The 23,400-nt window shown below is 40.3% G+C and overlaps 1 protein-coding gene across 11 annotated transcripts in view; it reads left to right on the forward strand.

The window, feature by feature from the left end:
- Window positions 1-23,400, forward strand: part of MBNL2 (muscleblind like splicing regulator 2) — a 161,861-nt gene that overhangs the window by 92,896 nt on the left and 45,565 nt on the right. For all 11 annotated transcript variants that reach the window (XM_025441062.3, XM_025441060.3, XM_025441064.3 and 8 more), the window contains exon 3: window positions 13,614-13,778. In XM_025441062.3, coding sequence (XP_025296847.1) covers window positions 13,614-13,778 — 165 coding nt within the window. The remainder of the gene's footprint in view (window positions 1-13,613; window positions 13,779-23,400) is intronic.

Raw genomic sequence — 23,400 nt, forward strand, 5'->3', positions numbered from 1 at the left:
AATAAATCTCTCCTATTAAATCTTCCATATGAAAAATCTGATAGCATTTAAGCTGGCTAGTTTCATTTGTAGAAAAATCATTGTGCTTGTGAAGGGTTTAGGGGTTGTTCCAGTTTGGTTTTGATCAGGAAAGGGGATCTTCTTGCCTGATCTCGTGAAAAAAGTTAGAATACACATTCGCAGAACAAAATCTCTGTGTTAGGAGATAGCAGGGTCTTTTGCTGGCAAAGCCTCCAGTCTCACGGAATGCAACATTATCTTGCATTTCTTATGGGTCACTGTATTAGTTTCCTCAGGCTGCTATAACAAGAACTACAAACTGGGTGGCTTTAGAACAATAGAAATTTATTCTGTCACAGTTTTGGAGGCAAGAAGTCTGAAATTAAGGAACACCTGCACTGCCATACTCCCTCTGAAGACCTAAAGAACCATTTTTTTTCAAGGCCTCTCTCCCAGATTCTGGTCACTTCATACGTTCCTTGGCATAGAGATAGCCAACTTCTCCCTGTGTCTGTTCACATTATCTTCCTCCTGTACGAGTTTCTCTCTGTATCCGAATTTCTCCTTTTTATAAGGACACCAGTCTTACTGGGTTAAAACACACTCTAATGACCTCATCTGAACTTCAATGGCTCTGTAAAGACCCCATCTCCAAATAAAATCACATTCTAGGTACAGGGGCTTATCCTTCTGGGATGATAACATTGACCTTCCACTTCACCTCCCCAATATCCATTATCACAGAAGGCTGCTAATCCTGTTCTAAACACATCTTTCATATGTTGGGCCCAAAAAAAAAAAAAAATTGTTAACCAAAGCTCTTCCACTGACTGCCAGTGGCAGTGGAGAGGGGGGACACATTTTTGTAACTTGGGACCAGAATTTAGTCCTGGCTGACTCTGACCTGGCCTTGGAAAGTAGCTTCAAATCCCTCTAGGCTTCATTTTCCTTACCTTTAAATTAGGGTGCCATATTACAGGAATGTTGTGAAGCTGTAATAAGATACTGTGTCTCAATAATGCTTTTCAAAGGTGTGATACAAATGTTCTTTTGGATTTCAAGTTTCTTAATAGTGGCTCTGCAGACAGCAGCCTTGGCGGCCAGGCTCTGCCATTACTACCTGTGTGACCCTGCGAGGTTAGTTACCCCATGTGCCTCCCATATTCCATATTCCATAAAATGAGAATATTAACAGTACCTCTGTTAAGATCTTTCATGGAAGATCAGAGTATAATCTACGAAAAGCACTCTGAGACTGCCTGGTACATGATACGTGCACCGTTACATAAGCCTTAGCTATTTTTGTTAAGGGTCGAACCACTTCTTAGTACCTTGTGCATAATTCCATCCCAGTTTCTGGCATAGAGCAGATGCTCCAAAAATGTTTGTTGAATGAATAAAGGAACAGAAGCATGTGCTCTGCCCTCAGGAGACAGAGGGATGAGCTTCCACACTTCTGCTATGTGGCTGTTCGGCTTCTCCTCCAGCAAGCAGTGGTACAGGCGGCAATGCCTACACCTTCCCAGGCAGTTTTTTCCTGAACAAAGTGCAGCTTGCTTCTGGGAGTCTAGTTTGCTGGCCAATCCCGTGCCACCAAGTCATGCAAACCAGCCTGAGAGAAGTGTTCTCTTCTTGTGTTGCTAAAAACGATGCACTCTTGAAAGGACACTCTGTCTTTCCATCTTCTTCCAGAGCTTCTTCACTCAGTCTTCCTCTTTTCCCTGGTATCTTTCCTAATCTTCCTCCCCTTGCTGCCCACCCCTTCCCCATGCTCCCATGCATTCCTCACCCACCCTTCTCTCACCTCCTTCTGGAAGCCTTCCCAGATCCAACACCAGCAGCTAGGGCACTCTGGCTTTGTCACAAGTATATTTATAATCAGGTGTGATGTGTAAAATATGTTAAAATAAATACCTCCCAGGTGGGCAGTGAGCAGTCAGATTGCACCAGAGCTAGGTCAGGGAGGCCCCCTGCTGTGCGAGATTTAACGCTTTGATTCCCAGGAGTGTATGTGGGTGTGGGGGGGTGTGTAGGATTCCAGGGAGTGGCTGGAGCGACCAGAGAAGTGAGGAAAACACCTGACGCTTGTGACAGCGGCTGTTTTCTAACTGGGATAGTACTTCCTGTCTTTTGATAAATGGCACAGCTGTACAGGACTGTCTCCCCTAAACATCAGCCATTAAGGTTCATGGCCTATCTGAGTCCCAATTCCAGGAACAACTTGGTGGGGGGGGGGGGTAGGTGATTCACTGCTTGGTTTACAGATCAGACTGTAAAAGACTATATAATAACAGAAGATGTATAATAACATTTTATGTTTTCAGAGAGATGTCACAGTAGCCAGCTTCTGGAATTGCTAAACATCAATGAGAATAAAAATGGCAGCCGGTATTTACTGAGCATTTACTTTGTTCAGGTGCTGTGTGAAGACCTTTATGAGGAATTTAACTGCCACAGAGTGATTGTGGAGGAGTTTGGTTTGTTTTCATTTTCCAAATTGCCAACTCTTTCTCCCTACTCATCCCCCATTCCACATACAACCAACTAGATAATCGGTTGGAGATCTTGGCTTAACTGTGGAATGTACCTTCCTTTAAAGTCATCCCTGGCCCCTAAACTAGTTGGAGCTCCCTACAGTGTATCCACACGGCACCCTGAATTTCATCTCTCATGGCATTGGTCACTCACTCTTGTTTTAGTTGCCCATTTATTATCACAGGGCTTGGGGGGCACCTGGGTGGCTCAGTCGGTTAAGCATCCAACTCTTGATTTCAGCTCAGGGTCGTGAGATCCATGCCCATCTCAGAGCCTGCTTAAGATTCTCTCTGTCCCTCTCCCTCTGCTCTTCCCCCTGTTTGCTCTCTCTCTCTCTCAATCTCTCTCAAAAAAAAAATTATATATATATATAATCACAGGGCATGGCACTTCAAAGTGGCTCAATAAGATTTGTCAACCAGAAGAAAGGACAATTATTTGATAATATGCATGGAGAGCCTTCTGTGTAAGTGTCTCTGTACTGTGAGCTTTGAGGAGAAGTATAATAAATAGACTAGAAACATGTGCCCTTCCCCACAGGAAAATTCTTACTGCTGTGATATTAATATTTCATAGAGCTTCTGTTTCACCCATGGCCATGGCAATACACACATCTATGAATGTGATGTTAGGAAATCTAGACACTCTGAAGTCAAAGAGCTGCTAAACTGGTTTTGTGTTATGTTGGTATTTTCTCACAATCCACACTCACCATGTACCCCTGCGACAAAAGACATTCACCTTCCAGCAGATAAAATAATTTTCAATTGAAGCGTCTGATGCCCAGAAATTAGTTTCTTTAAATCTCTTGTGAATGCAGGGGCAATTTTTGGTCTCACTGATTTCTCTCCATTGGCACATTTTCAGTTAACATCTCAACTGGAAAGACCGGTGAAAAAAGGGTGTGGCTCCTGAATTAGAACTGACAAACAGCTCTTTCCAATCACAAGACAAAAATGGTAGGAGAAACTAAAACTGAAGAGGCAACCAAAATCCATTTAAATATAAAGATTTAAACTTGCTTTGAAATGGCAAACTACAAACAACCCTCTTTGTCTTTCTTCCTTGATTATCAATTTTTATGCTTTGCCTACTTAAAATGGTCACAAAATTATGCCTTTTTAAAAAGATTTTATTTATTCATGAGAGACACACACACACAGAGAGGCAGTCTCCCTGAGGGGAGCCCGATGAGGGACTCAATCCCAGGACCCCAGAAGCACGAAAGAAGATGCTTAACCACTGAGCCACCCAGGCATCTCACAAAATTAGGTCTTAATGGCACTCACCAGCAGTGCTTTAAGGAATAAGGCAGTTCTCACAAGGAAGGAACAAACAAAACAAAAAAAGCAACCTACTGAATGGGAGAAGACGTTTGCAAATGATCTATCCAATAAGGGGTTACTATCCAAAACATATAAAGAACTTATACAATTTAGCACCAAAAATAATAACAATAATGATCCAATTTAAGAAATGGGCAGACGACCTGAATAGATATTTTTTCAATAGAAGACCTACAGATGGCCAACAGACACATGAAAAGATACTCAAGATCAATCATCATCAGGGAAGTGCAAATTAAAACCACAATGAGACATCACCTCACACCTGTCAGAATGGCTAAAATCAAAAGCACAAGAAACAACAGGTATTGGTTAGGATGTGGAGAAAAGGAATCCTCTTACACTGTTGGTGGGAATGCAAATTGGTGCCGCCACTGTGGAAAACAGTATAGAGGTTCCTAAAAAAACTAAAAATAGAATTACCATATGATCCAATAATTCTACTACTGGGTTTTTATCCAAAGCAAACAAAAACACAAATTTAAAAAGATATATGCACCTCTATGTTTGCTGCAGCATTATTTACAGTAGCCAAGATGTGGAAACAACTGAAGTGTCCATTGATAGATGAATAGCTAAAGATGTGGTATAGATATACAATGGAATATTCCTCAGCCATAAAAAAGAATGAAATCTTGCCTATCCCTGGTCCAATCTAGGCATGGACCTAGAGGGTATAATGCCAAGTAAAATAAGTCAGTCAGAGAAAGACAGATAGAATACAATTTCACTGATATGTGGAATTCAAGAAACATAACAAAGAGAGAAAGAAAAAAGGAGACAAACAAAAAAAACAGATTCTTAAATACAGAGAACAAATGTGGTTGCCAGTGCCAGGTGAAGGGGATGAAGAGTACACTTAACATGATGAGCACTGAGTATATATAGAATTGTTGAATCACTGTGTTGTACACTTGAAACTAATATAACACTGTATGTTAATTATCCTTCAATTTAAAAATTAAAAACCAAAAATTAAAAAAAAAAAGAAAAGAAAAGAAACAAGGAATGGGGCAGGTGCATTGGCATTTTGGTCCTGAGTCCCAAATCTATTCACAAAGCACTGGTGATGGCTCTAAGTTTCCCCCAGCCCTCTGTGGATAACAGATGGAGACCCAGAAGCATTTGAAGCACTATCTAAGGAAGGTAAAAACATTATCCATGGGGGAGGGCTCTGGACATCACCCTATACTCCAGGTGTAGCAGCAGAATGACACATAATGCCGGTTCCGGGGTTTTCTGGAAAGAAAAAGCAAACTAAACTACAGTTCCCACTATCACTTGAGCCAGTCATTCTCATCCACTCAATGTGATTGAGACTTCCTCCTCTCCCACCTCCCCGAACTCATAGCTGTGCAGTCGTTGGCGGTGGGTAAAATTGGAGGTGTTGGTAACTGCCTATCAGCATTTGTGATTTTTTTCCTAGTTTCCCCATCTGGCCACTTCTCCAGTCTTCCTAAGATCTTCCCACACGTTTCCTCCATACCATGGGAGTGAGGGATAAAGGAACACTCTCCAGAAAAGAGAAAATCAGATCGTAAATATGCCCTTTTTAATCTGCCTTTAATAAGTACAGTATTTTTATGCTTTTTACCCAAAGAGTATTACATACATAGACTATAAAAGATAAGCTATAATATAAATTGAGCTAAATTACTAATAAAGAGAAAGTGCTTATTTTAAATTCATACATCGTATTGATGATCCGGGCAACTGTTATTTTGATGGAAGTTCTGGTTATCATTTTCTTGTAGCAATTCCCCGAATTCAGTTTCCTCTAATTCCAAAGTCCTTCTGTGGTTGTATTTTATTTGCTCTATTATGTAGTTGGAACTAATAATACAAGGAGCTCATGTGGTTCAATTAGTTTATTTAAATTCAAAAGAAGCTTAAAAGCCTAATCTGTCACTTGCCTTAGAGTACAGCTATATTAGCTGCATAGTTAATGTTATAAATTAGGCCCTGATGTGAATAACCATTTTATTCCCCTACACTTTTACTTGCCCATATCCTTCCGGAAATGTGCTGCAGGAGGAAGAGAAGGCTCAGGCCAAATGTTAAACGCAGGCTTTTGCCACCTGACTTAGACCCATTAAAATGATAGACCAGTACAAATCTGCTCACCTGGTCAAATCAAGGCTTTTATTCCTTACCCCCCACCCAACTTGGAAAAAACTTGAGAGTTCCTGAAACCATAGGCTGTGACTCTGCCAGCCAGTTCAGTCCCTTAGAAATGTCTGCTGGATGACTTGGATGTCATGAGGACCAAAATGGTGGTCTGTTTGATTGAATTTCTCACTTTCAAGCTGTGTACGCTGTAGGTACTTAATAAATCCTCCTAGACTTAATCAATTTTGACTTAATTCACCATTCTGCCGGCATGCCTCATGCCTGGTCTGTCACGTAGACTTCTCAACTATTCTCCCAACATGCCGAGGCTGTTGCCAAGTAAGTCCCAAATGTCTCTCTGTACTGTAACTATTGGTATGTGGAGCTTTCCCCTTTTACTAGATTAGGAACATTCAAGAGGAAAAGGATGTGGAATAGATGATGTGTAGCACATTACTATGTTTTCCGAGCACCTTTTGCTGCCTCTTGAGCTGTCACAACCACAGAGGGAGCTGAGATAGGGGAATATGATTGCCCCCATTTGACAGATGAGAAAATTGAGATAAGGACCATTATAATGATTTGTAAAAGTTCGTATAAGTATTTGGGGATGAAGCCACAACTAGAATTCCAGGATTTTCCCATTGTGTAATGCCTGTTTGCTTTAAATTCTGGATGAGTCATGCCATGTTAATCAGCCCTGGCAAGTTTCGGCAGGAGAAATATCAAAGTGAAAGAGATCTGAGGCTCTTCTGAAGAGAGGAATGGCCAGTGTTGGTGCTGATCGTGAGATCAAGAGTAACAGAGGGTTAAAGAGCTTCCTACCTCCTGGAAGCACAGGGATAGACACTGAACTAGGATTAGAGAGGTAGTTTTTAATACCACTTATTTTTCTCTATCATGTAGCAAAGACATTGGTTAGTAGTAGTAATGATGAGGATGCTAAGAGTAAAAATACCAAAATCCTACAGAAGGCTTACAGTGTGCCAGAAACTGTTCCAACACTTCATGTGCATGAGCTCTTCATCTTTACCAGGAGTCTAGAGGTAGGAACTATTGTGGTTCCCATGTTCCAGATGTGGCAACCAGACGCCACCAGGCCCCATGGCAAGAACAGCAAAGCTGGAATTGGAGCCAAAGTCCTAGTTCAAACTGCTTCTCCAAGAGAGGTTCCAAGACAGAACAGGTCTCAGGAATGTATGTCTGGGACGAGAATCGATCCTCACATCAGGATTTCGTTAAGCTGGTCTCACACACATGGAATGCAGAGGAATCTGAGAGCCTCTTCCATGGCCCACTTTGGGGTGCAAGGCAGATTCCTGGACTCAAGCATTCCCTGCAGGCCACTTTCAGAGCACATATATCTGCTCTCCATCACCAGAGTCGGCACCTGCCCTGCCGCAGCTTGGCCTGCTCGCTCCAAAACACTATCACATCCTAAGAGCAGCGAGTGGCCAAGACCCAACTGGAACAGGCAGAGTTCAGGAGGTCAGACAGTCACCCTGAACCTCAACTGGAAATATTCTCCTCCAGAAGGACCTTTGTAGAGTCTGTTGATCAATGAGTCAGCCCCCACCAAGACACAATTCAAATTATCCCGAAGTGATACATACAGCAGGGGCCTATTAACTGTTCGAGTTGTACATCCTATAAAATCCATAGCTTTTCCCATGGAAAACAAATGGAATGTATTCCTTTAGCTATTCCTGTGGGCAAGAACTCCTATTGTTAATCCCTTTAACAATCCCCCAATTAATCTGTTTTCTTTTCAGCTTCCATATTTTAATTGACTTTTTCAATTAGGAGCATACTAGAAAAAGATTCTAAAAATTGCTTGTTTTAAAATAAGCATTTAGAAAATCTCATTTTCCAGTTATGCTTTCTTCCCCTCACACCGACCTGATTCTGAAATCTTTTCTTAGCCAGGACTGGCTGCATTTATCCGATCCCACGCCATGTAATGCAAGGCCGTGTAATTCTGATAGCTCCAATCTGTTGTTCGGCCAACTACAGATTACAGTGTAGCATCTTTCCACATTCTGGTGAGAATCAGCATGGGTGCTCTGTATTCAAATCTTCCATGGTCACTTTAATAAACTTGATTTGGGACTCCTGGGTGGCTCAATGGTTAAGCATCTGCTTTTGGCTCAGGTCCTGGGATCGAGTCCTGCATTGGGCTCCCTGCTCATCGGGAAGCCTGCTTTTCCCTTGCCTCTGTGTCTCTCATGAATAAATAAATAAAATCTTAAAAGATAATAATAAAATAAACTCAATTCGTCTTGAAATGCTCACTTCTAACCATCTTCCCTAATCTAAATATTCCTGAGATAGAGATTATTTTTGAAGGTAGAATAAACTGCAGAAATTCTATTAGACTCCATAAGAATTCTGCATTTGTTTTTAAATAAGTAGTCTCCACATAATGCAAACTATCATAAAAGTAGAGAAAGTAATAAATAGAAGTAGCATAAAGCCTAGTAATCAGGGTGCAGTTTTGCATGTAATTAGTGTAAGACTAGGCTCTGCTCCTGCTGAAAAATGCTATGGCAATAGGTTCAAACCCTATTTGGCTCCAGTCTGCTACCTGTTTCCTGTCTTCTCGCACCTGCTCCGACCCACACCCCCTTCCATCCTCCAGCCTTGGGAAACTTGATAAGCTTGTCGCCGGATGGTACAATCACCTAGCACATTCTCCTCTCACATTCTCTTCCTCTCATTCTCACTTTGTATTCTCTCCCCTACACACACACACACACACACACACACACACACACTTGGGCACCAATCGCTCTCTGCCTTGCCACGTTCCTTCTTATCCTTTAGGTCCCAGTTTAAATGTCACTTCTTCAGCTCCCATCCCTGACCCACCAGTTTCAATTTTGACCATCTTCCACCACTCTCTCTCAGCATTCTACTCAGAACACATATCACAATTTATAATTATACATTTGTTTACTTCTTTTTTTAGATTCAAATTCATTTCGTTAACATGTAATGTATTATTGGTTTCAGAGGTAGAGTTCAGTGATTCGTCAGTTTGTATAACACCCAGTGCTCATTATATCACATGCCCTCCTTCATGCCCATCACCCAGTTATCCCATCCTCCACCTTCCCTCCCCTCCAGTGACCCTCAGTTTGTTTCCTATGATTAAGAGTCTCTTACGGTTTGTCTCCCACTCTGATTTCAGTCTCATTTTATTTTTTCTTCTCTTATACATTTATCTGTGTCATTATTTGGTTAACACACATCTTTAGCACTAGACTGCAGGCTTTCAGGAAGGTAGGCAGCATGTCTTCTGTTTGCTTGGCTTTGGCTAAATAGCTCTTGTCACAATGCCTGGCACATACCTAGTGAGAGCTCAGTAAATGTTGAATGAGTGAGCGAATGAGTACTAGCCTGGAAGTACACCGAGAACTATGGGGAATGTGATCCAGACAACTGGTTGCTTCTATACCACCACAGAGGCGGGCAGAGCACCTGAATGTCTCAGGAGCTTTGATCCCCACACTGCCTGTTCAGATGGGCCCATCTGCCTGCCTTTGCCTGGGCTCCAGTGTTTGATTTCCATAAGACTCTCCACATGGACTTCGCCAATGGCGCCCTCCCATCTCTATCCCACAGAAACTGTGCCGTCCCCTTCTCTAGAGCCTGGACCCTACTTTTCTAACTTCCCCAGACACAGGGTTCAACCAAGAACTAAGAGAGGGAGAGTTGAAATAAAACAAAATCAATCCTAGAGGCCACAGGAAGACTTTTCTGAGACATTTTTATCTTTATTTCTTGAACTAAAATCGGGAAACACTACTTTTGATGCTGCTCTTGTGTTTTACAATGATATACAAAGATGCTTTACATTTGTGCACGCTGCCCTCTCCCATTCGGTTATGACAACTTGCTATGATAATCAGCAGTTTTGTGCAATGATGCATATCCTGACAAATCTTACGCCTTAACAAAACTTCCTTACAAATTGTTTACTGTGTCAAATAGCTTGTTATATTTTGACAGTTGCTTTTCCTTTAGGATTTTAGAATCCTGTAGGATCCTTTACTAAAATTCGGCCTAGATTTTCCCAGTTCTTGAATTAGTATTCAAGACACATCCATGGTGCAACACACTTCACAATATTAATACTAGATTGAACTACAGTGCAGGGCTGTGCACTTATTTTTTATTTTATTTTTTTTTTAAGATTTTATTTATTTGAGAGAGAGAAGGCAAGGCAGCAAGAGCATGAGTGTGGAGGGGCAAAGGGAGAGGAAGAAGCAGGCTCCCTACAGGGAGCCTGATGTGGGCCTCAATCCCAGGACCCCGGGATCATGACCTGAGCCACCCAGGCGCGCCAGGGCTTTTTCTTTAAATGTGAGTACTTGCAGAAATACCCTAGAGAACTGAAAATAATTTTAAATATACAATACTTGAATAAGTATAATTAAGTAGCTTTCATCATGTTTTGAAACAAAACTGTTTTATGGAAGAACCAAGAAGACAGTCAGAATACAACTAAATTTGTGATCTGTACTTCCTGTAAACAAAATGTCATATACAAATATTTTCTCCTTCTTTGGTAATATTAACAACATTGCTCAATGCTGACTATATACCAGGCATATGTACCTCTAAAGCTTATGCATACATTAATTCATTGACTACTACAACAGCCCTTAGAGGAAAACACAATTGTTTTTATTGTACAGATTAAAAAAAAACAAAACCTGATGCACGAGAAATGCAAGTAGTTTGCTCACAGTTACACAGATAGGAAAGAGCAGAACTAAATTATGTGCCCAGGAGTCTGCCTCCAGAGCCTGTGAACGTAAACATTTCTCTGTCCTCCTACAAAAGGATAGATGCAGGCAAATAATCTTTTTCCATTTCCAAACTCTCATGTGTTTTACTATATTTTAAACTGTATTATGCATCCTTATTATTATGAAATATAAGTGCACCCATTTTATTTTATCAAGGATGACACTAGATTTTTATCTTTTCTAGATTTTAGCTATTGCTAATTAATAGCTTCATGTAGTGATGTCATTGAGTCAGGTAGACATGAATTTAGAATCCAGCTCTTCCACCTACAAATTATATGACCTTGGAAAAATTCCTTAATATTTCTGAGCCCATTTGCTATTTTATAAGATAGGGACCATTATAGCTGTTGTAAGGGGAAAATGAGATAACCATGTATAGATTGTCTCCAACATGGGTGATCAATAATATGCCTTAGTCTGAGTGTGTAAGTAAGAACACTGGGAAATTGCATTAATTCCCATGAAAAAGAAGGTTCCATCAATAAATTAGTAATTCAGTGCTGTAAATCATGTTCTCTTGGCTGAAAATAGTTTATACAGTTCCTTAAGTGTCCCTGTTGTATCAAGAGATCATAGCATTTACAAGAAAACCATATTTTTCTAGCCTAATCGAAATTTGTACATGTAGCTACAAAGGATTACATTAGAAGACTAGTGAATCAAAGGGACAGTTATATGAATGAGCAAAATTGAAGAGCCAAACTGGTAGAAATGTGGACATTTCACAAAGTCAATCACCATTTTATGGTATTCTCCTTTCCCAAATGCCCTCATTAGGACCAGTCATATGTTTGTGCACACAGGCCTATAAGGTATCTTGTTTCCTTGAGCCTTTCTGGGTGTCAGCCTCCAGGTGAAGTGACTGTGCCTTGAGTGTGGATTGACGTTGTCAGAGAGAAGTCTGGGGTGCATATCTTCTGTACAAGAAATATCATTCTGTTTAATCCTCTCCTACCCCTGCTGATGGGCAGTAGCTATGTGTTGTATCCCATGAACCACCTCCCATCCTGGATGATAAGAGTGTATTTGGGCACTTGGCATACAGGCAGCACTCTAGAGACTGATCACACACCTGTGTTGTGGGAGCTAGCCCAGTGCAAATCCTTCGTGGAGATTCAATTTTTGCAAAGTCAGCAATTGTCAAGGGGGGACATCACAAAACAAAGAGCAAAAGAAAGTCAGGATAAAAACTATCCCCCCAAAATTGTGGAGAAAAGTAGATGGAGAGAGAAAAAGATGGATTCCTGGGTCTCTTTGATTTAGATTATTTTTCACTGTAGATCCAGTTTACCTGTGTCTTTATGAGAGACCTTGCAATAGTTGACCTGGGATGGCTGTTTCACACATAGGAAGCTGCATGATGCATTCACAATATGAGCTTGAGACTAAGGAGACATACTGCCATATAACTATTGTTACAGAATTTCATTAGCAGAAATGGTACCAATTCCTTCTGATGTCCTCGGTACCTGCCCATGTCCTACCTATGGAGGGTGACACAATCTCTAATGCTAATAGTAGAGCCTCAGGACAGCATCAGTTTATGAGCCCACACCACCAGAACTAAGCCTGCAACTGACATCTGCCCTTCTCCACGGTGGTGGGGGAAGGTTCACACGGGATAGGGAGCCTACACTGCCAAAAGTGCAGCTGAAATTAGCAGGAAACGGAGTGAGAACTCCAGATGTTTAGAATTAGGATGACTATAAACAAATTTGTTTCCCCAGATCCACCAAGCTTGGCATTTAAAATTATTTTTATAACTGGTAAACAAACCCATATTCTCTTTTCTTGGTTGCAAATAGACTAATTCTTTAGGGAATGATAATACTCACACTGGTTAGCACAGTTTGCTCTTCTTTCTCCAGAAACTGCATAATTCACACATCAACATGTTTCTCTCGACTGGTAATTCTGAAAACTTGGGAATTCAGTATGAAAGCTACATTTGCAATTACTCTTCAAGGCTGGTTTTATGCACACCTGTCACCTAATTTTTTTTTTTTTTTTTTTTTGCTGTGCCAACTTTAACGTCAACATGTTACATTAGCCATAAACACTCTTAACTGTGTCATATTGTGGCATTAAATTTGATACTACTGTCATAGGAGTGGGGCAGGGACATGGGGTAACAGCTTTTGGGCACCAAAATAATTAGCTGCAGGTAATTATCTGAGTATATGCCTGGAATTTTTCACTAATGCTTCTATTACTAAGAAATACCCACTCCTATGTGACCATTGCCTCTTCTTCAGTGATTTGAATTAGGGATATCTTCAGCCAATCCAGAACATGGATCTCAAGAAGTTCTTATTACTCTCCCCACTAGCACAAATTAGCACAAATTTGGCACCTAATTATTTATATTTGGTCATCACTCCAGCACACACAAACCCCCATAGGGCAACTTCAAGAACTGCTTTTGGTAAGTCCCAATAAATATGCTCCTCTGGTTGCCTTCTATACTGCCGAGGAGAGGGGTCTCCCTTTATTCCTAGCACTCACATTTCTTTAGAGTCTGTTGTCAGAGTTGGAATCCATCAGAAAAAACAACAGCAAAAGAATCTCAGGACACTTATCTGCTGAACAGGTTTGAGCAAGGGTGATAATCATCTGATGCCTGATTCATTCTGTGTATGTCCCAAGTCTGTTGTATGTTCCAACGTGAGCACCTGTGTGCACGTGCACAGGCACACTCACACGCAGGGGATCCTTGCCTTTGTATACATGAAGCAGTTGTGAAATGGTTGATAATAGATGAAAGCTACTCTTAACAGCCCTAAAAATCAAAACATTCATTTTGCAGGGCCGTTGTTCAAGAGAGAACTGCAAGTATCTTCATCCTCCAACACATTTAAAAACTCAACTAGAAATTAATGGGAGGAACAATTTGATCCAGCAAAAAACTGCTGCAGCGATGCTTGCCCAGCAGATGCAATTTATGTTTCCAGGAACCCCACTTCATCCAGTGGTGAGTACATCACATCTAATGATGGGCTTGATGATTCAAGTGTTGGTACAGGCAGTGCCACTTTGACCTAAAATGGCCTCCCTCGACTCTTGTCTCTGGTCACAATGAAAGCAAATAGCATTGTAAGCTAAATGGATGCTGAAAATTGGGTTTTTGAAATTATTTAAATGGATAAAATGTGTTGGGGGAAACAGTAGGCAAAGAATTTCTAAGCGGTGTCTGGGAAATCTGTGTCCTTCCAACTCTTGCTCACCAGTAAACTCCACATTGGGACCATCTCAGAATGGAAAGTGTTCTCCATTTTCGTCTAGAGCATGAAGTGATGATCTATGTAAAGGAGAGATTTCGATGCCGAATATGTTGTTGGCAACCTAGCAGATTGACTATTTCGTTCAATGGCATCGTTTTAAGGATGAGCAAAGGGAGAAACCGGAGAAGTTAAATGACTTACTCAATGTCATGTAGCTCATAAGCAGTGGGGTGGGCACTGGGACTCAGACATTCTGAGTGAGAAGCTTTCTGCAGTCTACTCCTCCAAGAACCCCGCGGGCACCCCCCGGAGAAGGCTGCCTTAGCCACCAGGCCACCAAAGGGTGTTTCAGCTGTGACCAGGACCACAAGATCAAATGCCCAAGGGAGTTCCATCTTCGAATATATATTGTGTAATATTTTCTCTTTGATTTCAGTGTTTGAAAGTACTTCCTTAAAGGTCTGGAAATTGTTTTAGGAATGAGGCCCTGGGGGAAAGGAGTGCATTTGGCTTCAGTGGGTTTTCATTTACATTTGTGAATTATTTGTTAAAAACAAGCTAATTAAAAAACACACACACACACAAAGCCAGTAAAGTGAGCGAAATTTGCTTTTATAAAGAAGTACATACACAAAAGACTATTGTTTAAAAATTAGTCTTTATTGTGTGAAAAGTCTATGTTATTGAAAAGTGCTGAATTAAAAAGGATAGCTACCCTAGAGACGTACTTTCTTAAGTGTGTGATGAGATGGAGAGGGTGGGAACGGTCCTGGAAGACCGAGTGAATCAGGGAAGATTGTTAGCAGCTCTGCTTGTCTCCAGGTTTCTGCTCAGGAATGGTGACACAAAGTAGCCAGGACCCAGCTCTGCCCAGGGAGGGGGAAAAAGTGCCAGGTGCTGGGGACTTCAACATAAATGAAATACAGTCTTTTGGAATTAGACAGTCATGAGACAGGCAAAACAAGATTAAGGCACAGGGAATTATGGTTTTGAATGCGGCAGGAAATACTGCTTGGAGAAGGTCCCAAATAAGTATATCTCAAAGAGTGAGTATATCTCAAAGGATGAGTATATCCCAAAGGATGTGAATCAGGCTGAGCCTCAATATAAGGACAGCATAGACAGAGTTATGAGTACATTTAACATCAAATATAGGCATTTAAGTGGATCTGTTTAGAACCGGATACATGTATAATTTATGGCTATTGATATACACATATAAATTATTTTATTAAATTACCTAAAGCTAAAATAATTTAGTTATCCACATTAAATAGTGTCTGTAGGAATGAATTTAGAACCACCAAGGTCAACATAGTAGCACTGCATTCTGTGTCTGTGTCATTCATTTTAATCATTCATTTTTTATTTATTTAGAATTTATAAAGATTGACCGTGGCACCTAAAAATGGCAAATGTTAATAAGAAAATTCCATTCCTGTTGTTAAATAAGTTGAATTTCTTTTTGAAAGTTATGTTTATGTATTGTCTCAAATATTAATTAGAAGTTAATAACCATGATTTGCCTGTGGAAAAAGGAATATTACATTTAAATATTTCAATAAAAGTTTTTAAGTACTAATAAGTCCCTGAATAAAAAGTGTGATAAACTTAAAAATCACGAACTCTACAAACAAATAACTTCAGTCTCAGGAATGAATTGGTGGCCTAGTATAGCATAACAGGCCAAATAATGGTCCTGAAAGGTACAGGGAACATGTAAATGTCACCTTATGAGAAATCCAGGTCTTTGCAGATACGATGAAATGGGGTATCCTGAGATGGGGCAGTCCCCCTGGATTAAATGCAAGCACAAGCAGCCTTATGAGAGAGAAGCAGAGGGAGAGTTGACACATATGGAAGAGGGGAATGGCAGTGTACCCACAAATGCAGAAATAGGTGGTGAGGCCACGAACTAGAGAATGCCAGCAGCCACCAGAAGACAGAAGAGACAATGAATAGATTCTTCCCTGGAGCCTCCAGAGGGAACAAAAAATGCCAGTACCTTGATTGGGGCCCAGTGAAACTGACTTCAGACTTTTGGCCTTCAGAGCAATGAAAGAGTAAGTTTGTGTTGTTTTAAGTTGCCAAATCTGAGAATTTGTCAGACCAGCCACAAGAAACTAATATGTGCAGGAATTACGTAAGACAAATAGACTGATAAGCACAAGTAGCAAGTATCACTCCATTTTTAGGTTCCCTTCTAAGCTAACCTTCTCTAGAAACTATGGATATTTTTTCCACTCCCTCCTAGCTTCCTTCCACCCTGAAGCTAGTCCCTTGATGATCTCACCAGTGACCACCATATTGCTAAAGCACTAGTCTCTTTTGCTTTCGATGTGTTTGTATGAACTCTTAGCCATATCCAATCCATATAATCAACCTCTCCTTTGTGGAATGCTCCTTCCTCTCTAATCTGTCTTCCTCCTCGGGAAAGGGCTGGAGATGTTGCCCATTGTGTTCCTCTACTATATGTTGAAGCTGCTGTCCATGGAGCTTCCCAGCATGGGACATTTCTAGTATTGACCCTCTCCTTCATGATCTCATCCATTCCCATGGCTTTAAATCACCTGTAAGCTGAGAACTCCCAAATCTATGTTTCCAGTACTTTCTTCTGAGCCCTAAGTTCGAATATCTAACTTCCGACTGGACTCATCTTTAAATTTCTCACAGGAACTTGATGTGTTCAAGCCTGAATGGTCCCATTTCAGTAAATGCAACCAGTAGTTTCAAAACCAAAATTAAGCAGATTCTCTCACATCCAGTTCATCAGCACGTCATATCTGCTTTCCAGTCTGTTTCTTTCTCTACCTCCCCAGACCCTCATCTGAGCCTCCATCAGTCTTTTATTCAAAATACCTTAGAAGCATGTCCTTTCTAATCTGTCAATTTCCACTCTTGCCTTATCCCAGTGTATTCTGCATACAGCAACCAGAGGAATATTTGTAACCCACGAATGCATCATATCACTCTCTTACTTAAAACCCATTAGTACTCACCCATTACATTAGAGACAAAGCCTAAACATGTAACCATGACTATGATCTAGAATGTTGTCTGTGGTCTGGTCCCCATCAGCTCACCAAATCGTCATGGGCTACTCTTTCTGTATTCGCTGAAACCATACAGAACTTTCAGTTCTGTGAACACACAAAGCTCTTGCTTGCCTCATGGCCTTGGCCCTTGCTGGAAGTATCCTGCTGCTCTTCACATGTTAACTTCCTCTTATCCAGAAGGACTCCAAATCCATCCCCTGTGACCCACCACCAATCTCCATCACTACCAGTGAGGCCTTTTCATTTCTGCTTATCCATAAAAATACATAAAAATAAATTGTAATTTTATTTGTTTGTTCTTTCCATTTGGGTTTAAGTTCAATAAATGTGCACACAGAGTCCTGGTATACTGTCTGGACCAAAAAATACTTACTGAGTGAATAAAAACTCAAATTCACTATATTTTAAAAGTCTCCTTCAGTTTTTCCTCCTGGAAGTTTTTCTTTTCCCAATTCCTAACAGGATATAACAGTAATTCTTCTTTTCTTTCCTTCCTTGCCCACTGCATGCTTCCTCTCTCAACACACAACCTTCATATCTATACTCAAGATAAAGAAATCGGTGGTTAGAACTAATAAATGAGTTTAGTAATATTGCAGAATACAAAAATCAAGACACAGAAATCTGTCATCTTTTTATACACTAATAATGAATTATGAGAAAGAAAAATAAAAAAATCCCATTTATAACTGCATCAAAAAGAATAAAATACCTAGGAATAAATTTAACCAAGGAGGTAAAAGATCTATACACTGAAAATTATAGGATATTGATGAAAAAATTGAAGAAGACAGAAATAAGTGGAAAGATATTCCATGCTCATGGATTGGAAGAATAAATATTGTAAAAACAGCCATGCTACCCAACATGATCTGCAGATTCAAAGAATCCCTATCAAAATTCCTCTGGAATTTTTCACAGAACTAGAATAAATAATCCTAAAATTTGTGTAGAACCACAAAAGACCCTGAATAGCCAATGAAATCTTGAGAAAGAACAAAGCTGAAGGCATCATGCTGTCTGATTTCAAACTATAGTACAAAGTTTGTAGTAATCAAAACTGTACAGTATTGGCATAAAAACAGACACATAGATCAATATAACAGAACAGAGAGTCCAGAAACAAACTCATTCATATATAGTCAATTAATTTACAATAAAAGAGCCAAGAATATCCCATGGGAAAAGTCTCTTCAATAAATAGTACAGGGAAAACTGGACAACTACAGGCAAAAGAAGGAAACTGGACCATTCTCTTTGCCATGGACAAAAATTAACTCAAAATGATTAAAGACTTGAGTGGAAGATCTGAACCCATTAAATTCCTTTCCTAAAAGAGAACATAGGTGGTGACATCAATCTTGGCAATGATTTTGGGGATTTGATAACAAAAGCAAAGGCGACAAAAGCAAAAATCAACAAGTGGGATTGCTTCAAACAAGCTTCTGCTCAGCAAAAGAAACCATTGGCAAAATGAAAAGGCAACCTATGGAATAGGAGAAAATATTTGCAAATCAAATATCTGATAAGGGGTTAATCCGAAATACATTAAGAACTCATACAACAGAATAGCAAAAAATGGGGAGAAGATCTGAATAGACATTTTTCCAAAGAGGACATATAGATGGCCAACAAGAATGAGAAAACCTGCTCAACAGCACTCATCTTCAGGAAAATGAAAATAAAGATCACTAGAAGATATCACTTCACATTGGGGCACCTGGGTGGCTCAATTGAGTTAAACATCGGGTCTTGGTTTTAGCTCAGGTCATGATGTCAGGGCCATGATGTCAGGGTCTTGAGATTGAGCCCCATATTGGACTGTGTGGTCAGTAGGGAGTCTGCTTAACGATCCTCTCCCTTTGCCCCTCCCCCCACTCATGCACGTGAGCATGCACTCATACACACACACGCACATACTCTCTCAAATAAATAAATCTTGAAAAAAAATATAGCACCTCACATTTGTTAGAATGGTGTTATCAAAAAGACAAAAGATGGGCATCCCCCATGGGTCAGCGGTTTAGCACTGCCTTCAGCCCAGGGCCTGATCCTGGAGACCCGGGATCGAGTCCTGCATCGGGCTCCCTGCATGGAGCCTGCTTCTCCTTCTGCCTGTGTCTCTGCCTCTCTCTCTCTCTCTGTGTGTCTCTCATGAATAAATAAATAGAATCTTAAAAAAAAAAAAAAGACAAGAGATAACAAGCGTGACCAGGATATGGAGAAAAGGAAATCCATTGCATTGGGAATGTACATTGGTACAGCCACTGTGGAAAACAATGTGGAGGTTTCTCAAAAAATTAAAAATAGAACTACCATATGACCCATCACTTCCACTTCTTGATATTTATCCAAAGAAAATGAAACACTAACTTGAAAAGATACCTGCAACCTTTTGCAGCATTATTTACAATAGCCAAGATATGGAAACTACCCAAGTGTCTGTCTATGGAGGAATGGTTAAAGAAGATGTGGTATACATACAATGAAATATTTTTCAGCCATTAAAAAGAGTGAAATCTTGCCATTTTCACCAATGTGAATGGACCACAGAGGCATCATATTATGTTAAGTGAAGTAAGTCAGACAAAAAAATATAGTATATGATCTCACTTATATAGAGAATCTAAAAAACAAAAACCAAGCTCATAGATACAGATAGAAAGATTGGTCGTTGCCAGAGGCAGGGGAAGGGAGTTGGCAAAACGAATAAAGGGGTCATAAGATACAATCTTCCAGTTATTCAAAAAAAAAAAAAAAGTAATTCATGGGATGGTAATACTCAGCATGGGTACTACAGTTAAGAATATAGTATTGCAGAGTTGAAAGTTGCTAAGACAGTAAATCTTAATGTTCTTATCATTAGAAGGCTAATTCTGTACTTGCAGGTGGTGATAGATGTTAGTGACTTACGGTGGTTGGTGATCATTTCACAATATATACAAATACTGATCATTACATCGTACATCTGAAACTAATATAACGTTGCATGACAGTTGGGCATCAACTAGAAAAAAAGAGAGAGAATGAAGTGTGTGTGTGTTTGTTGGGGGGTAGCCTTGAGTTGGATAGAGATTTAAGAGCCTATGCAACCCAGTCCTCAGGGACAACGTCTTGCATTGAGCATTCTGCCTTCCAGAGATGCTTCTGGAAGTAAAGAGAGGGGGCTTAGGGGATGCCATGTTTTAAGCCTTTCAGTTTGAGTGCCAAATACCTACCCTTTGAAGTCAAAGCTTTCTAAATGTATGAACTCTCATGCTCCTGGTTTAAAAAGTCAACAAGACTAAATTTTAGGACCATAAAATACCTCAGGCCACTTAATCATTACTGTTCAGCACTGATCCTTCCTTGCTGCTACAAAATATCAAAGAACGCCTACTGAATCTGTGTACGTGCGTGTGTGTATGTGTGTGTTTATGAGGAAGAGAGAGACAGAGACAGAGACAGAGCCAGAGAGGTCTAGGTCTTTGGACCTAGATTTACGGGTATCACGCACAGAGAAAGAACCCTGACGTACGAGAAGCTGAAGAGAGAAACACAGGAACGTGTAACCAAGTACAGAGATTAGAAATAACAAGGCCAGCATTTCGGAAGCTGTTTTCATCCAGGAAACGCTGTGGCTCTGGTCCTCTGGCCTCCCGGGCTGCAGCTAGTTCTGAGAGATGACAAGGACCCAGTGGATCCCATCGCAGACAGCCTGGCAGGAGCCCTGGTGCAGAAACCATGCGGCCGACTCTCCATGCGGCCTGCTGAGCCAGGACCGGAATCACTCAGAGGGCTGCTCTTTTCTCGTAGCTGCGGCTGAGAACTGAATTCAGGACATGGTGTCGGTCTGGACTCCACCTGGGGAGTTTAACTTGAATCCGGGATCTGAGACCTACTTTTCAAGGGGCAGCCGCACTCAGCGCTCCACACCACTGTTGGGAGCAGCCTTGCACCTGCCATCTGGGGAAGGCCCTGGCTGATGGTGGGACACAGCATCCCGCCAGTGCTCTGGCTTCACGCTCAAAGACGTCAGGGCAGCTGGAGGTTTTGTCTCTCTTCTGTTTTAAGAAATTACCAAAAATATCTAGGGAGTACAGAGGAATGGAAATAGCCCCAGACTGGGAGTCAGGAGTCCTGGGTGCTTTGCCCTGACTCTGTCTCAGCAGCACTGACCTTGCGTAATCCATTTGGTCTCTACTCTAAATTGCTTTCTCCTGTAAGTTCTCACAGCCACCCTTGCCCTTCATGGATATTGAGAAGGGTACAGAAGACAATGCATATGAGAATGGTTTGAACACAGTGAACCCTTCGGAGGCGTAAGGTATTACTGTCAACAGTAATAATAATAGAGTGCCCATCTCTGAAGATGACCGTAACTGTGCTGTTAACTTATCACCTTCAGTAAAAAACATCTGTATTAAAAAAAAGAGAGAAAGTATCTAATTGAATCTATCTTCATAAGACCCATAAACTTTTAACTTCAGCTACACATGAAAGTATGCATTTTCCCAGCTCGTATTTCAAAAAGGAGAAGCTAAAAAGGAAAGGAAAGCATTTACTATCATTTAATAAAAGCTTATATTTCTACTATTACATTACTATGCTGATTATATTCCTGTTATAGAATCAGTGGGCCATTTGGAGGAAAAACTTGACTAATGCTCACTTTTATGCTACCAATGGTAGGTGCTATTTGCTGAGTTCTGACCATGGGAAGTGAGGTAGAAGTAACACCTGGTTTGGCCCAACTCTTTCAGCCAGAGAGGTTAACTTATCACTGCCTAGGCTAAAAGTTAACCAGCAGAGCTCTGGATTTGAATTCAGATCGCTCTCAGTCTAAAATCTGTGGTCTTATTTTTAAATAATACTCTCTCCGAGCCGTGTTAGGGTTATCGTTAGTAAAACAAACTGCAACATTCATTTTAGATCATTAAATTAGATGAACAAGTAACTTTCATTTTGGAAAGCACGATCTTCCTAATTGTAATAGATTTGTTGATATGTGAAAAGGTTTCAGGAAATGAGTTTTGAGGTTCTGACATCCCATTGATGGTCAAGGTACAAGCTGTATTTATGTCACCACACTGACCCTGGCTTCAAATGATCCACAGGAGGGAGGGTTGGGAATATCCTGCTACAGGAAGTCAAAACTGGGGGTGTGGGGGAGGGTTCTTTTCTCTCAATGTTTACTTTGATAATTGGTCTCTGGGTTAAATTACACATTTAGTACAAAGAAGCTTTAATACTTATTTTCACTCTTCATCTATGACAGTGGTCCCCAAACTGGGCCACACATCAAATCATGTAGTAAATTTTTTTCAGTGCAAATTTCAAGGCCCTTATTTAGACCTGTTGAGTCTGGCCATATCTCTATTTAAGAAATTCCCCACAGGCATTTCTGATATAGCTAGGTTTTTGAATCACTATTGTGATTTATGACCTTTTGGGGTTGATTTTTTTTTAATTTGACATTATATAGTCATACCATTTAAATCACTTGGCTTTTGTTCAATAGCACTAACTTATAAAAGCTATAGTTCCTGAAAACTACACCTTTCTGTAATTATGGCTCAAATGGGTTGAAAATGGAAAACATACACGTATAAAATTTTGGAGAAGAAAAATCCTAATTTTCATCTATTTCCCATGTTGAGACCTCATGTTGCAACTCTGTCCCAAAGTGAATTTTATGTCTGAGCCATAAAGATCTAAGATCCTCTCGTGGGAGGGCTACAGCAGCACTCGCAGACCATTAGAATCACCTCTTGCAGCCCCCAGCGATTTCAGTAAAGACTTCCAGACTCTCTGAGCACTCCCAGCACAGACTATCAATATTTCACTGTTTTCTAACATGAGCGTTCATAAGAGATGTTTTTCCGTTATTGCTGTCAACAAAAAATTTGTTTAATAAACATAGATTGTTATTTATCCCATATGTTCAACAACTCATTCAGAGCCATAAATAGAAAACAAGAATGTTACTCACAATGTATAAATAGAGCAATAGTGTGATATGGCCAATAGCATGGTTCGGTATTAGAAAATTGCATTGACGTGTGATGGCAAATATCTGCAACCTGCCCTAAAAAATAAAGAAATTAAAAATCACCTAATAACTTAAAAAATAGACCAACCAACAAAAACTGTTTGGATACAGTTCAGTGTAAAATTTATTCTAAGAAAAATCTTTAGCATCTTAAATTTATTTATTTATTTTTGCATCTTAAATTTTTAACGTTGGTCCTAGAAAAGTGAGGCAGAGTTTATTATTCTCTTATATTCTTTCCTGAGAGGCATATTTTTAGGTGAGGTTTTTAAAAATAATCATCCC

This window comes from Canis lupus, chromosome 22 (genome assembly GCF_003254725.2).
Source record: "Canis lupus dingo isolate Sandy chromosome 22, ASM325472v2, whole genome shotgun sequence".
NCBI classification, from domain to species: Eukaryota; Metazoa; Chordata; class Mammalia; order Carnivora; family Canidae; genus Canis; species Canis lupus.